Source organism: Cherax quadricarinatus, chromosome 91 (assembly GCF_038502225.1).
Source record: "Cherax quadricarinatus isolate ZL_2023a chromosome 91, ASM3850222v1, whole genome shotgun sequence".
NCBI classification, from domain to species: Eukaryota; Metazoa; Arthropoda; class Malacostraca; order Decapoda; family Parastacidae; genus Cherax; species Cherax quadricarinatus.
Genome location: NC_091382.1, coordinates 5619556 through 5632317, shown reverse-complemented (window position 1 = coordinate 5632317; position 12762 = coordinate 5619556). Strand labels below are relative to the sequence as shown.

Below are 12762 nucleotides of genomic sequence, written 5' to 3'. Positions count from 1 at the left end.
GAATTTAAATATTTATCTTTATTCAATGTTTTGCTTATCTCATTCTTATGTAATCAGCGTTGTTTACGTTATCATCTCTGCTGCTGGCCTGGTCAACCAGGGTAAACGATAGTTAATTTCAGCAAGATTTCTGTCTACAGGACGTAGTGAGACATGACTTCTGACATCTGAATTGTGGTACTACGGCCAAGTATTGATAGAACATACCACTGGTGGGGTTAGAACCCGCGATCAGTTAGTCATAAAACTCCAGACCGACGTGTTAACTAGCTGGCCCAGTGGCTAACGAGTCGGTCTGGAGTTTAATGACTAATCGCGGGTTCTAACCCCACCCGTGGTATGGTTTGTTTGCAATCGTGTCATTACGATTTGGTGAGTCAAGTATTGGCAGGATTTCCAGAACACAGGACGAACACCGCCACCCAGGATAACCAACACCATTACTTCAAAATCACAGAAAAACATCCTGGGAATAAAAAAAATCTTGTCCCAACATCCTATTGGAACCACAGCTGCCAATTACTATTTTTTTTAATTAAATTCCGTAGAAAATTGCTATTAATCATCAAGTTATTCATTATTTTTCATTCATTTGGTCAGGGGGAAAGGCGTTCCCCTGATAAATATATAAAAAGGGATAAAGAAAGGGGGATAAGAGAGATATAGAGATAAAGGGGTAGAGAAAAGTGGATAAGAGAGATAGAAAGTGGTAAAGAAAAGGTAATAGGATAGAATGAAAGGGGTAAAGGGGATAAGAGGGATAGAAAGGGGTAAAGAAAGGAGAGAGAGAGAGAGAGAGAGAGAGAGAGAACAGGGGGGTAGCGCTCCCAGGCAAGAATCTTGCTACGGTTGGATGGGAATTATATGACAGGAAGGAAGAGTTATGTGACGGGAGATGAGGAATCATCTCATAGCAGAGATGAACTATGAGATGATCTCTCCAATTCTCCCGGAGAAATGTAAAACTCTCTCTCTCTCTCTCTCTCTCTCTCTCTCTCACCAGGTTTTGAAGAATTTATGTAAATACGTAAAATCAGAGGTGGGGGGGGGAGAATTTTGGACCGAAATTTCGGAAAATGGGCTCGTATGTGTGTGTTACACATACACACACATTATATATATATATATATATATATATATATATATATATATATATATATATATATATATATATATGGATGAACGGAAGGTCGTTACCTAGGTTCATCCATGTGGAAAACACTGACACCCCACGCTTCTATCTCTCTATCTCTGTTTTTACACAGGGTTTTACAAGGTTAGGTTACGGTTCCTAACTTTCTTTACAGGCTAAGAGCTGTTACCTACATCAGCGATTTGGAAACTCTCACTCTCTCTCTCTCTCTCTCTCTCTCTCTCTCTCTCTCTCTCTGAGGAAGAGCAGTCACCATTGTTGTTTTATCGAGGGTAAAACGTCACCTGGGTGCCAATAGAACGTGAAAAATGGCGTCTCGAAAAGTCCCAATGGAATTGTTTTGGATTGGTTGAAGAGGTGGTTGTGTACCAATATAGTGGTGCGCTGAGCTCTGAATTGCATTTGTTGCAAGTGGAGTGGTCGCAAGGGTGCTGGAAAACACGGGTCCGGGAGCTGTAGCATAACGCAAGGTGCTGAAAAACACGGGTCCGGGAGCCTTACTATACAGGGGAAAACACGGGTCCTGGAGCTGTAGCACAGAACATTGTGCTGGAAAATACGGATCCGGAAACTATCGCACGACACAAGGTGCTTTAAGTGAAGCTTTCTCTTACCTCAGCTTAGTGCTAAGCTGTATATCGTGTGCGTCTTATCCAAGTTTGTGAGGAATTCAGTTTTACTCACGCTAAAACTTGGGAAAATGCTGTGTAGCCCTTCTTATCAACGCTAAAACTTGGGAAAATGCTGTGTAGCCCTTCTTATCAACGCTAAAACTTGGGAAAATGCTGTGTAGCCCTTCTTATCAATGCTAAAACTTGGGAAAATGCTGTATAGCCCTTCTTATCAACGCTAAAACTTGGGAAAATGCTGTGTAGCCCTTCTTATCAACGCTAAAACTTGGGAAAATGCTGTGTAGCCCTTCTTATCAATGCTAAAACTTGGGAAAATGCTGTATAGCCCTTCTTATCAACGCTAAAACTTGGGAAAATGCTGTGTAGCCCTTCTTATCAACGCTAAAACTTGGGAAAATGCTGTATAGCCCTTCTTATCAATGCTAAAACTTGGGAAAATGCTGTGTAGCCCTTCTTATCAATGCTAAAACTTGGGAAAATGCTGTGTAGCCCTTCTTATCAACGCTAAAACTTGGGAAAATGCTGTGTAGCCCTTCTTATCAATGCTAAAACTTGGGAAAATGCTGTGTAGCCCTTCTTATCAACGCTAAAACTTGGGAAAATGCTGTGTAGCCCTTCTTATCAACGCTAAAACTTGGGAAAATGCTGTGTAGCCCTTCTTATCAACGCTAAAACTTGGGAAAATGCTGTGTAGCCCTTCTTATCAACGCTAAAACTTGGGAAAATGCTGTGTGGCCCTTCTTATCAACGCTAAAACTTGGGAAAATGCTGTGTGGCCCTTCTTATCAACGCTAAAACTTGGGAAAATGCTGTGTGGCCCTTCTTATCAACGCTAAAACTTGGGAAAATGCTGTGTGGCCCTTCTTATCAACGCTAAAACTTGGGAAAATGCTGTGTGGCCCTTCTTATCAACGCTAAAACTTGGGAAAATGCTGTGTGGCCCTTCTTATCAACGCTAAAACTTGGGAAAATGCTGTGTGGCCCTTCTTATCAACGCTAAAACTTGGGAAAATGCTGTGTGGCCCTTCTTATCAACGCTAAAACTTGGGAAAATGCTGTGTGGCCCTTCTTATCAACGCTAAAACTTGGGAAAATGCTGTGTGGCCCTTCTTATCAACGCTAAAACTTGGGAAAATGCTGTGTGGCCCTTCTTATCAACGCTACAACTTGGGAAAATGCTGTGTAGCCCTTCTTATCAACGCTAAAACTTGGGAAAATGCTGTGTAGCCCTTCTTATCAACGCTAAAACTTGGGAAAATGCTGTGTAGCCCTTCTTATCAATGCTAAAACTTGGGAAAATGCTGTGTAGCCCTTCTTATCAACGCTAAAGCTTAAGAAAATAAAAGCTTAATCAGATTCGAGACAAAATATTCAGCTCTAAAAAAGAGTTCGAGCTTAGTGAAGGCGCTAGGAAAAGCTTAATACTTAAATAAAAGGTTTTAAGCCGAAACAATCATGAAGCTTAAGATGGATTTTTATACTTTCTAAGGAAAACTGAAGACAGTTTTCAGGATAGAAGTTTTGTCTTTATTATGTTTAGTTTTTCTCCACCTGCAGCTGTTTTTTAGTTGGGAAAATTAGATTTAGATCTAATTCTATTGGGATTTTGTTTAATGATTTGTTTTATTATGTGGTTGTGTTGTAATTATTCTTTCGTTATTTGGTGTAAAGGTATTTGTTTCAGGTCTGTTTCTATCTCTGATTTTTTCGCTATTGGGTCTAAAGATACTTGTTCCAAGTTTGCCTCTTTATGTATCTGTCTCTCTGTATCCTTGCACTCCCTGTATCCTGACACTATGTATCTAAGTTAACCAGATGCTGGGGCAATTTGATATTTCAGAGTGAGGGTGGCTGGATGATTTGAGTGAGGTAACCTCACATTTAGGAGCAGAAAAGACAGTCAGGCCCTTACTTACCTCGAGTTGGGCACAGCCTCATTAGTTCTGACTTCCTACATGAATGTGCTGCAACTGTTACAGCGAATGTGTCCACACTCCAAACTCAATTCCCCTTCGGGTTTAACTGGTCCATATCTATTGTGTACATACACAATAGATGCATATCTGTTGTGTATATACATGTTTTATGGTGGTGAGAATATTGGGTGAGCCGAAATTGCTTTCTTTGTGCTTTCTTCCTGATATTTGCCTTATTCTGCTATTATACTGGTATAAAACATAGCACTGCAGGTCTACTGGTCCATATCAAGCAAGCCCTAGCTTTTTTGAACGTTGCCCAAAACACAGCTAGGCACCAAAGACCTATTTTTAGTACCAATGCTAGTTGCCTGTTGTAAGTGCCAAGTGCTGGGTGGTAAGTGGAGGTTGGTGGTGCACATTAGATAGAACCGGATTCCCTGTCTGTTTAATGTTTTGAAGTTTAGGATTGATTTCATTGTATTTTCATTTATATAAAAAATGCAACTAACATTTTGCCACTCGGCTGGTGTATAAATATATCGGTGTATGAATCTATACATAAAAAATGGTACACTCTCAGCTGTTACAATCTGTCAAGCTGCCTGTCTGACTCTGAGAGATACACACCTTTCAGTGTATGTACACTGAAAGATACACACCTCTCAGTATATATATCCTTGCAGTGATTTCAGCAGTATGTGATTTCTTTTCGTATGAGGTTTAAAGGGTATTTAGAACGTTCGTAAACCATTTACAATTCTATTGGGGATGGAAACAAAAAAAAACCGGACCAGCATATATTGTTGGTTTATAGGGGGTTGATGACTGGAGCCGTATGTTGTTGTTGTTAGTTTATATGGGCTGTGATGGCTGAAGCCGTATGTTGTTGGTTAATACGGGGTGTGATAACTGTAGCCGCATTTTGTTGATAGCTGGAGCCGTATTTTGTTCGTTTACAGAAGCTGTGATGGTTGGAGCCATGTATTGTTGGTTTATAAGACCTTGTACGGCTCATACTGTACGAGCCAAGTATAATGGAAACACTGTGGACCATAACATGAGATTCTCTCTCTCTCTCTCTCTAAAACTCTCCCTCTCCCCTCTCTTCTCTCATCCTCGCTTCCCCAAGGGAATCACCGGGCACATTACCTTTATTGCTACTACTTACGAAATTACATTACTTTTTGTAGGCATTTCCCGCAGTGGTCAATGTTCATGACTCTTACGAGATGAGAGAGAGAGAGAGAGAGAGAGAGAGAGAGAGAGAGAGAGAGAGAGAGAGAGAGAGAGAGAGAATTAGAGTATTATGGCCAGAGAGTCAACTAGTATGAGTGACACCGATCAGTACTGTCATAACAGTGTCGTGTTCACTAACAGTATGAGTGACACTGTTTAGTACTGTCATAACACTGTGGTGCTCACTTGCAGGATTCGTGTAAGTCTCTGTCCTTACGGACCATATCATACCTGCTCCTAAAACTGCGTATCGACTACAATTCTTCAGCACCTTGCCATTCAAATCATTCTACTTGCTAAACCTCTTCAGTGTGACGAGAGGATCAGGAAAAGAATTGGATCCTTGTACTGCTACTGCTACTTACTGCTGCTGCTACTTACTGCTGTTGCTACTTATTACTGTTGCTGCTACTTATTACTGCTACTGCTACTTATTACTGTTGCTATTTACTGCTGCTGCTACTTACTGCTGGTACTGCTTACTGCTTAAGGAACTTCCTGGTGTTTAATTCCTGTCTTGTGAACACATAAGATGACAGTATACTTACGTTCGGTATACTCTTACGTATACTGTCTAGTGTGTATTCTGAGAGCGTACATTCATACAATAAGACCACAGTATGGTCTTATATATATATATGTATGCGTATATATATATATATATGTACATATATATATATATATATATATATATATATATATATAGGGTTGTTGAGGTGGTTCGGACATGTAGAGAGAATGGAGCGAAACAGAATGACTTCAAGAGTGTATCAGTCTGTAGTGGAAGGAAGGCGGGGTAGGGGTCGGCCTAGGAAAGGTTGGAGGGAGGGAGTAAAGGAGGTTTTGTGTGCGAGGGGCTTGGACTTCCAGCAGGCATGCGTGAGCGTGTTTGATAGGAGTGAATGGAGACAAATGGTTTTTAATACTTGACGTGCTGTTGGAGTGTGAGCAAAGTAACATTTATGAAGGGGTTCAGGGAAACCGGCAGGCCGGACTTGAGTCCTGGAGATGGGAAGTACAGTGCCTGCACTCTGAAGGAGCGGTGTAAATGTTGCAGTTTAAAAACTGTAGTGTAAAGCACCCTTCTGGCAAGACAGTGATGGAGTGAATGATGGTGAAAGTTTTTCTTTTTCGGGCCACCCTGCCTTGGTGGGAATCGGCCAGTGTGATAATAAAATAAAATATATATATATATATATATATATATATATATATATATATATATATATATATATATATATATATATATCCATAAATGTGTGTACATTTAGACATGCTTAAGACATTCACAAGTTTTCTCATGGGTTGTTAACGAAATAGGTGTTGATCTGGGTTCAGTTGGTAGCGCACTCGCCTTACACAATGAGGTCAGTGGTTCGATCCCCGGTACAGGTGGAATCATTGGGGGAGTATTTCCTTAAGACATCTGCTGTCCCTATTCACCTAGCAGTTAGTAGGTACCTGGATGTTAGTGGACTGGTGTGGGTAGCATCCTGGGGACAAAACTATCCTAAGTTGCGGGAAATGAACCATACCACGGGTGGGGTTTGAACACGTTGCTGCGGGAAATGCTTTGCATAAAAAGGGGCTTTCTATATAGCATGTCACTGATGTCAGCTATGGTCTGTATAAGTTGTATCATGTACTGGTAGAAATGAAGATTATTATTATAACTAAAAACCACATATGAACGACAGCAACAACTTAATAGATCAACTAAGTCTCTATCAAAGAGGGGCTGAATTTCAATCATCCAGTTCCGAAATCTATACAAGCCAGCCTCTCTTCTCATAGGCATTAGAATCTCATGTGAAAAAGTTGAAACTATGACTTAGCAGTGAGAGGCCTTTCACCAGTTTGTGGAGTACTTCGTCAGGAGGCAAACAGCGTTCGTGCCGCAGTGAAAGAAATTAAATCATTGGTTTCATTTACAAACGTTCACAAAAGCTCATTTAATCGTCCAAAAAAATAAACTTAGGTAAATACGAACTTTGATAATAGTTCATTTATATTTATCCAATGTCCAATTAAGTATTTATATGTAATTAACAGAGGTCGTTGTTATTGGTCCCGGCGGGAGTTGAACTTGACAGTGTTGCAGTGGAACTTGGCAAGTGTTGCAGTGGAACTTGACAGTGTTGCAGTGAAACTTGTCAAGTGTTGCAGTGGAACTTGACAGTGTTGCAGTGCAACTTGACAGTGTTGCAATGGAACTTGACAGTTGCAGTGGAACTTGACAGTTGCACAGCAACTTGACAGTGTTGCAGTGGAACTTGGCAAGTGTTGCAGTGTAACTTGACAAGTGTTGCAGTGAAACTTGGCAAGTGTTGCAGAGGAACTTGACAAGTGTTGCAGTGGAACTTGACAAGTGTTGCAGTGGAACTTGACAAGTGTTGCAGTGCAACTTGACAAGTGTTGCAGTGCAACTTGACAAGTGTTGCAGTGGAACTTGACAAGTGTTGCAGTGGAACTTGACAAGTGTTGCAGTGGAACTTTACAAGTGTTGCAGTGGGACTTGACAAATGTTGCAGTGGAACTTGACAAGTGTTGTACTGCAACTTGACAAGTGTTGCAGTGGAACTTGACAAGTGTTGCAGTGGAACTTGACAGTGTTGCAGTGGAACTTGACAGTGTTGCAGTGGAACTTGACAAGTGTTGCAGTGGAACTTGACAAGTGTTGCAGTGGGACTTGACAAGTGTTGCAGTGGAACTTGACAAGTGTTGCAGTGCAACTTGACAAGTGTTGCAGTGGAACTTGACAAGTGTTGCAGTGGAACTTGACAAGTGTTGCAGTGGAACTTCACAGTGTTGCAGTGGAACTTGACAAGTGTTGCAGTGGAACTTGACAGTGCAGTGGAACTTGACAGTGTTGCAGTGCAACTTGACAAGTGTTGCAGTGGAACTTGACAAGTGTTGCAGTGGAACTTGACAAGTGTTGCAGTGGAACTTGACAGTGTTGCAGTGCAACTTGACAAGTGTTGCAGTGGAACTTGACAAGTGTTGCAGTGGAACTTGACAGTGTTGCAGTGGAACTTGACAGTGTTGCAGTGGAACTTGACAGTGTTGCAGTGGAACTTGACAGTGTTGCAGCGCAACTTGACAGTGTTGCAGTGGAACTTGATATTTGCACTGCAACTTAACAGTGTTGCAGTGGAACTTGACAAGTGTTGCAGTGGGCTACACAGGTGCTACACAGTTGCTACACAGGTGCTACACAGGTGCTTCACAGGTGCTACACAGGTGCTACACAGGTGCTACACAGGTGTTACACAGGTGCTACACAGGTGCTTCACAGGTGCTACACAGGTGCTACACAGGTGCTACACAGGTGCTACACAGGTGCTACACAGGTGTTACACAGGTGCTACACAGGTGTTACACAGGTGCTACACAGGTGTTACACAGGTGCTACACAGGTGCTACATAGGTGCTACACAGGTGCTACACAGGTGCTACATAGGTGCTACGCAGGTGCTATATAGGTGCTACACAGGTGCTACACAGGTGCTACACAGGTGTTACACAGGTGCTACACAGGTGCTACACAGGTGCTACACAGGTGCTACACAGATGCTGCACATGTGCTACACATGTGCTACACAGGTGCTACACAGGTGCAACACAGGTGTTACACAGGTGCTACACAGGTGCTACATAGGTGCTACACAGGTGCTACACAGGTGCTAAACAGGTGCTACATAGGTGCTACACATGTCCTACGCATGTGCTACACAGGTGCTACACAGGTGCTACACAGGTGCTACACAGGTGCTACACCTGTGCTACACAGGTGCTACACATGTGCTACACAGGTGCTACACAGGTGCCAAACAGGTGCTACACCTGTGCTACACAGGTGCTACACATGTGCTACACAGGTGCTACACAGGTGCCAAACAGGTGCTACACAGGTGCTACACCTGTGCTACACAGGTGCTACACATGTGCTACACAGGTGCTACACAGGTGCCAAACAGGTGCTACACAGGTGCTACACAGGTGGTACACAGGTGGTACACAGGTGCTACACAGGTGCCAAACAGGTGCTACACAGGTGCTACACAGGTGCTACACAGGTGCCAAACAGGTGCTACACAGGTGCTACACAGGTGCTACACAGGTGCTAAACAGGTGCTACACAGGTGCTACACAGGTGCTACACAGGTGCAACACAGGTGTTACACAGGTGCTACACTGGTGCTACACTGGTGCTACACAGGTGCTACACAGGTGCTACACAGGTGCTACACAGGTGCTGCACAGGTGCTACACAGGTGCTACACAGGTGCTGCACAGGTGCTACACAGGTGCTACACAGGTGCTACACAGGTGCTACACAGGTGCTGCACAGGTGCTACACAGGTGCTACACAGGTGCTACACAGGTGTCTCATAAACTATTCCAGGAAAAAGTTTTCATAAGACTTAGAAGTTTTATCCTTCGGGAGATTATACTGAGGATCCTCAGCTCCAGGGACCCTTTCCTGAGGATCCTCAGCTCCAGAGGTCCTTCACTGAGTATCCTCAGCTCCAGGGACCCTTTCCTGAGGATCCTCAGCTCCAGAGGTCCTTCACTGAGTATCCTCAGCTCCAGGGACCCTTTCCTGAGGATCCTCAGCTCCAGAGGTCCTTCACTGAGTATCCTCAGCTCCAGGGACCCTTTCCTGAGGATCCTCAGCTCCAGGGATCCTTTCCTGAGGAACCTCAGCTCCAGGGATCCTTCCCTGAGAATCCTCAGCTCCAGGGTTCCTTCCCTGAGGATCCTCAGCTCCAGGGATCCTTCCATGAGGATCCTCAGTTCCAGGGATCCTTCCCTGAGGATCCTCAGCTCCAGGGATCCTTCCCTGAGGAACCTCAGCTCCAGGGATCCTTCCCTGAGGATCCTCAGCTCCAGGGATCCTTCCCTGAGGATCCTCAACTCCAGGGGTCCTTCACTGAGCATCCTCAGCTCCAGGGATCCTTCCCTGAGAATCCTCAGCTCCAGGGGTCCTTCCTTGAGGATCCTCAGCTCCAGGGATCCTTCCCTGAGGATACTCAGCTCCAGGGGTCCTTCCCTGAGGATCCTCAGCTCCAGGGATCCTTCCCTGAGGAACCTCAGCTCCAGGGATCCTTCCCTGATGATCCTCATATCCAGGGATCCTTCCCTGAGGATCCTCAGCTCCAGGGATCCTTCCCTGAGGAACCTCAGCTCCAGGGATCCTTCCCTGAGGAACCTCAGCTCCAGGGATCCTTCCCTGAGGATCCTCAGCTCTAGGGATCCTTCTCAGGATCCTGAGCTCCAGGGATCCTTCCTTGAGGATCCTCAGCTCCAGGGATCCTTCCCTGAGGATCCTCAGCTCCAGCGATCCTTCCTTGAGGATCCTCAGCTCCAGGGATCCTTCCCTGAGGATCCTCAGCTCCAGGGGTCCTTCCCTGAGGATCCTCAGCTTCAGGGATCCTTCCCTGATGATCCTCATATCCAGGGATCCTTCCCTGAGGATCCTCAGCTCCAGGGATCCTTCCCTGAGAAACCTCAGCTCCATGGATCCTTCCCTAAGGAACCTCAGCCCCAGGGATCCTTCCCTGAGGATCCTCAGCTCCAGGGATCCTTCCCTGAGGATACTAAGCTCCAGGGGTCCTTCCCTGAGGATCCTCAGCTCCAGCGATCCTTCCCTGAGGAACCTCAGCTCCAGGGATCCTTCCCTGAGGATCCTCAGCTCCAGGGATCCTTCCCTGAGGATCCTCAGCTCCAGGGATCCTTCCCTGAGGATCCTCAGCTCCAGGGATCCTTCCCTGAGGATCCTCAGCTCCAGGGATCCTTCCCTGAGGATCCTCAGCTCCAGGGATCCTTCCCTGACGAATCTCAGCTCCAGGGATCCTTCCCTGAGAATCCTCAGCTCCAGGGATCCTTCCCTGAGGATCCTCAGCTCCAGGGATCGTTCCTTGAGGATCCTCAGCTCCAGGGATCCTTCCTTGAGGATCCTCAGCTCCAGGGATCCTTCCCTGAGAATCCTCAGCTCTAGGGATCCTTCCCTGAGGATCCTCAGCTCCAGGGATCCTTCCCTGAGGATCCTCAGCTCCAGGGATCCTTCCCTGAGGATCCTCAGCTCCAGGGATCCTTCTCTGAGGATACTCAGCTCCAGGGGTCCTTCACTGAGGATCCTCAGCTCCAGGGATCCTTCCCTGAGGATCCTCAGCTCCAGGGGTCCTTCCTTGAGGATCGTCAGCTCCAGGGATCCTTCCCTGAGGATCCTCAGCTCCAGGGGTCCTTCCCTGAGGATCCTCAGCTCCAGGGATCCTTCCCTGAGAATCCTCAGCTCCAGGGATCCTTCCCTGATGATCCTCATATCCAGGGTTCCTTCCCTGAGGATCCTCAGCTCCAGGGATCCTTCCCTGAGGAACCTCAGCTCCAGGGATCCTTCCCTGAGGAACCTCAGCTCCAGGGATCCTTCCCTGAGGATCCTCAGCTCTAGGGATCCTTCTGAGGATCAACTCTAGGGATCCTTCCTTGAGGATCCTCAGCTCCAGGGATCCTTCCCTGAGGATCCTCAGCTCCAGGGATCCTTCCCTGAGGATCCTCAGCTCCAGGGATCCTTCCCTGAGGATCCTCAGCTCCAGGGATCCTTCCCTGAGGATCCTCAGCTCCAGGGATCCTTCCCTGAGGATCCTCAGCTCCAGGGATCCTTCCCTGAGGATCCTCAGCTCCAGGGATCCTTCCCTGAGGAACCTCAGCTCCAGGGATCCTTCCCTGAGGAACCTCAGCTCCAGGGATCCTTCCCTGAGGATCCTCAGCTCCAGGGATCCTTCCCTGAGGATCCTCAGCTCCAGGGGTCCTTCCCTGAGGATCCTCAGCTCCAGGGGTCCTTCCCTGAGGAACCTCAGCTCCAGGGATCCTTCTATGATGATCCTCAGCTCAGCTCCAGGGATCCTTCTCAGCTGAGGATCCTCAGCTCCAGGGATCCTTCCCTGAGGATCCTCAGCTCCAGGGATCCTTCCCTGAGGATCCTCAGCTCCAGGGGTCCTTCACTGAAGATCCTCAGCTCCAGGGATCCTTCCCTGAGGATCCTCAGCTCCAGGAGTCCTTCACTGAGGATCCTCACCTCCAGCGGTCCTTCCCTGAGGATCCTCAGCTCCAGGGATCCTTCCCTGAGGAACCTCAGCTCCAGGGATCCTTCCCTGATTATCCTCAGCTCCAGGGATCCTTCACTGAGGATCCTCAGCTCCAGGGATCCTTCCCTGAGGATCCTCAGCTCCATCCGTCAGCTCCAGGGATCCTTCCCTGAGGATCCTCAGCTCCAGGGATCCTTCCCTGAGGATCCTCAGCTCCAGGGATCCTTCCCTGAGGATCCTCCTCCAGGGATCCTTCTCTGAGGATCCTTCCCTGAGAATCCTCAGCTCCAGGGATCCTTCCCTGAGGATCCTCAGCTCCAGGGATCCTTCCCTGAGGAACCTCAGCTCCATCTTTCCCTGAGGATCCTCAGCTTCCCTGAGGGTCCTCAGCTCCAGAGATCCTTCCCTTAGGATCTTCAGCTCCAGGGATCATTCCCTGAGGATCCTCAGCTCCAGGGATCCTTCCCTGAGGATCCTCTGCTCCAGGGGTCCTTTCCTAAGGATCCTCAGCTCCAGGGATCCTTCTGAGGAACCTCAGCTCTAGGGATCCTTCTGTGGATCCTCAGCTCCAGGGATCCTTCCTTGAGGATCCTCAGCTCCAGGGATCCTGAGGATCCTCTGCTGAGGATCCTCAGCTCCAGGGATCCTTCTGAGGAACCTCAGCTCTAGGGATCCTTCTGTGGATCCTCAGCTCCAGGGATCCTTCCTTGAGGATCCTCAGCTCCAGGGATCCT

General features: G+C 46.7%; 1 protein-coding gene across 1 annotated transcript in view; it reads right to left on the bottom strand.

The window, feature by feature from the left end:
- Window positions 1-9725, bottom strand: part of LOC128704832 (axoneme-associated protein mst101(2)-like) — a 58102-nt gene extending 48377 nt beyond the window's left edge. Inside the window, exon 1 of the mRNA XM_070104409.1 lies at window positions 9395-9725. Coding sequence (XP_069960510.1) covers window positions 9395-9725 — 331 coding nt within the window. The remainder of the gene's footprint in view (window positions 1-9394) is intronic.
- Between the last annotated feature and the right edge of the window lie 3037 nt (window positions 9726-12762).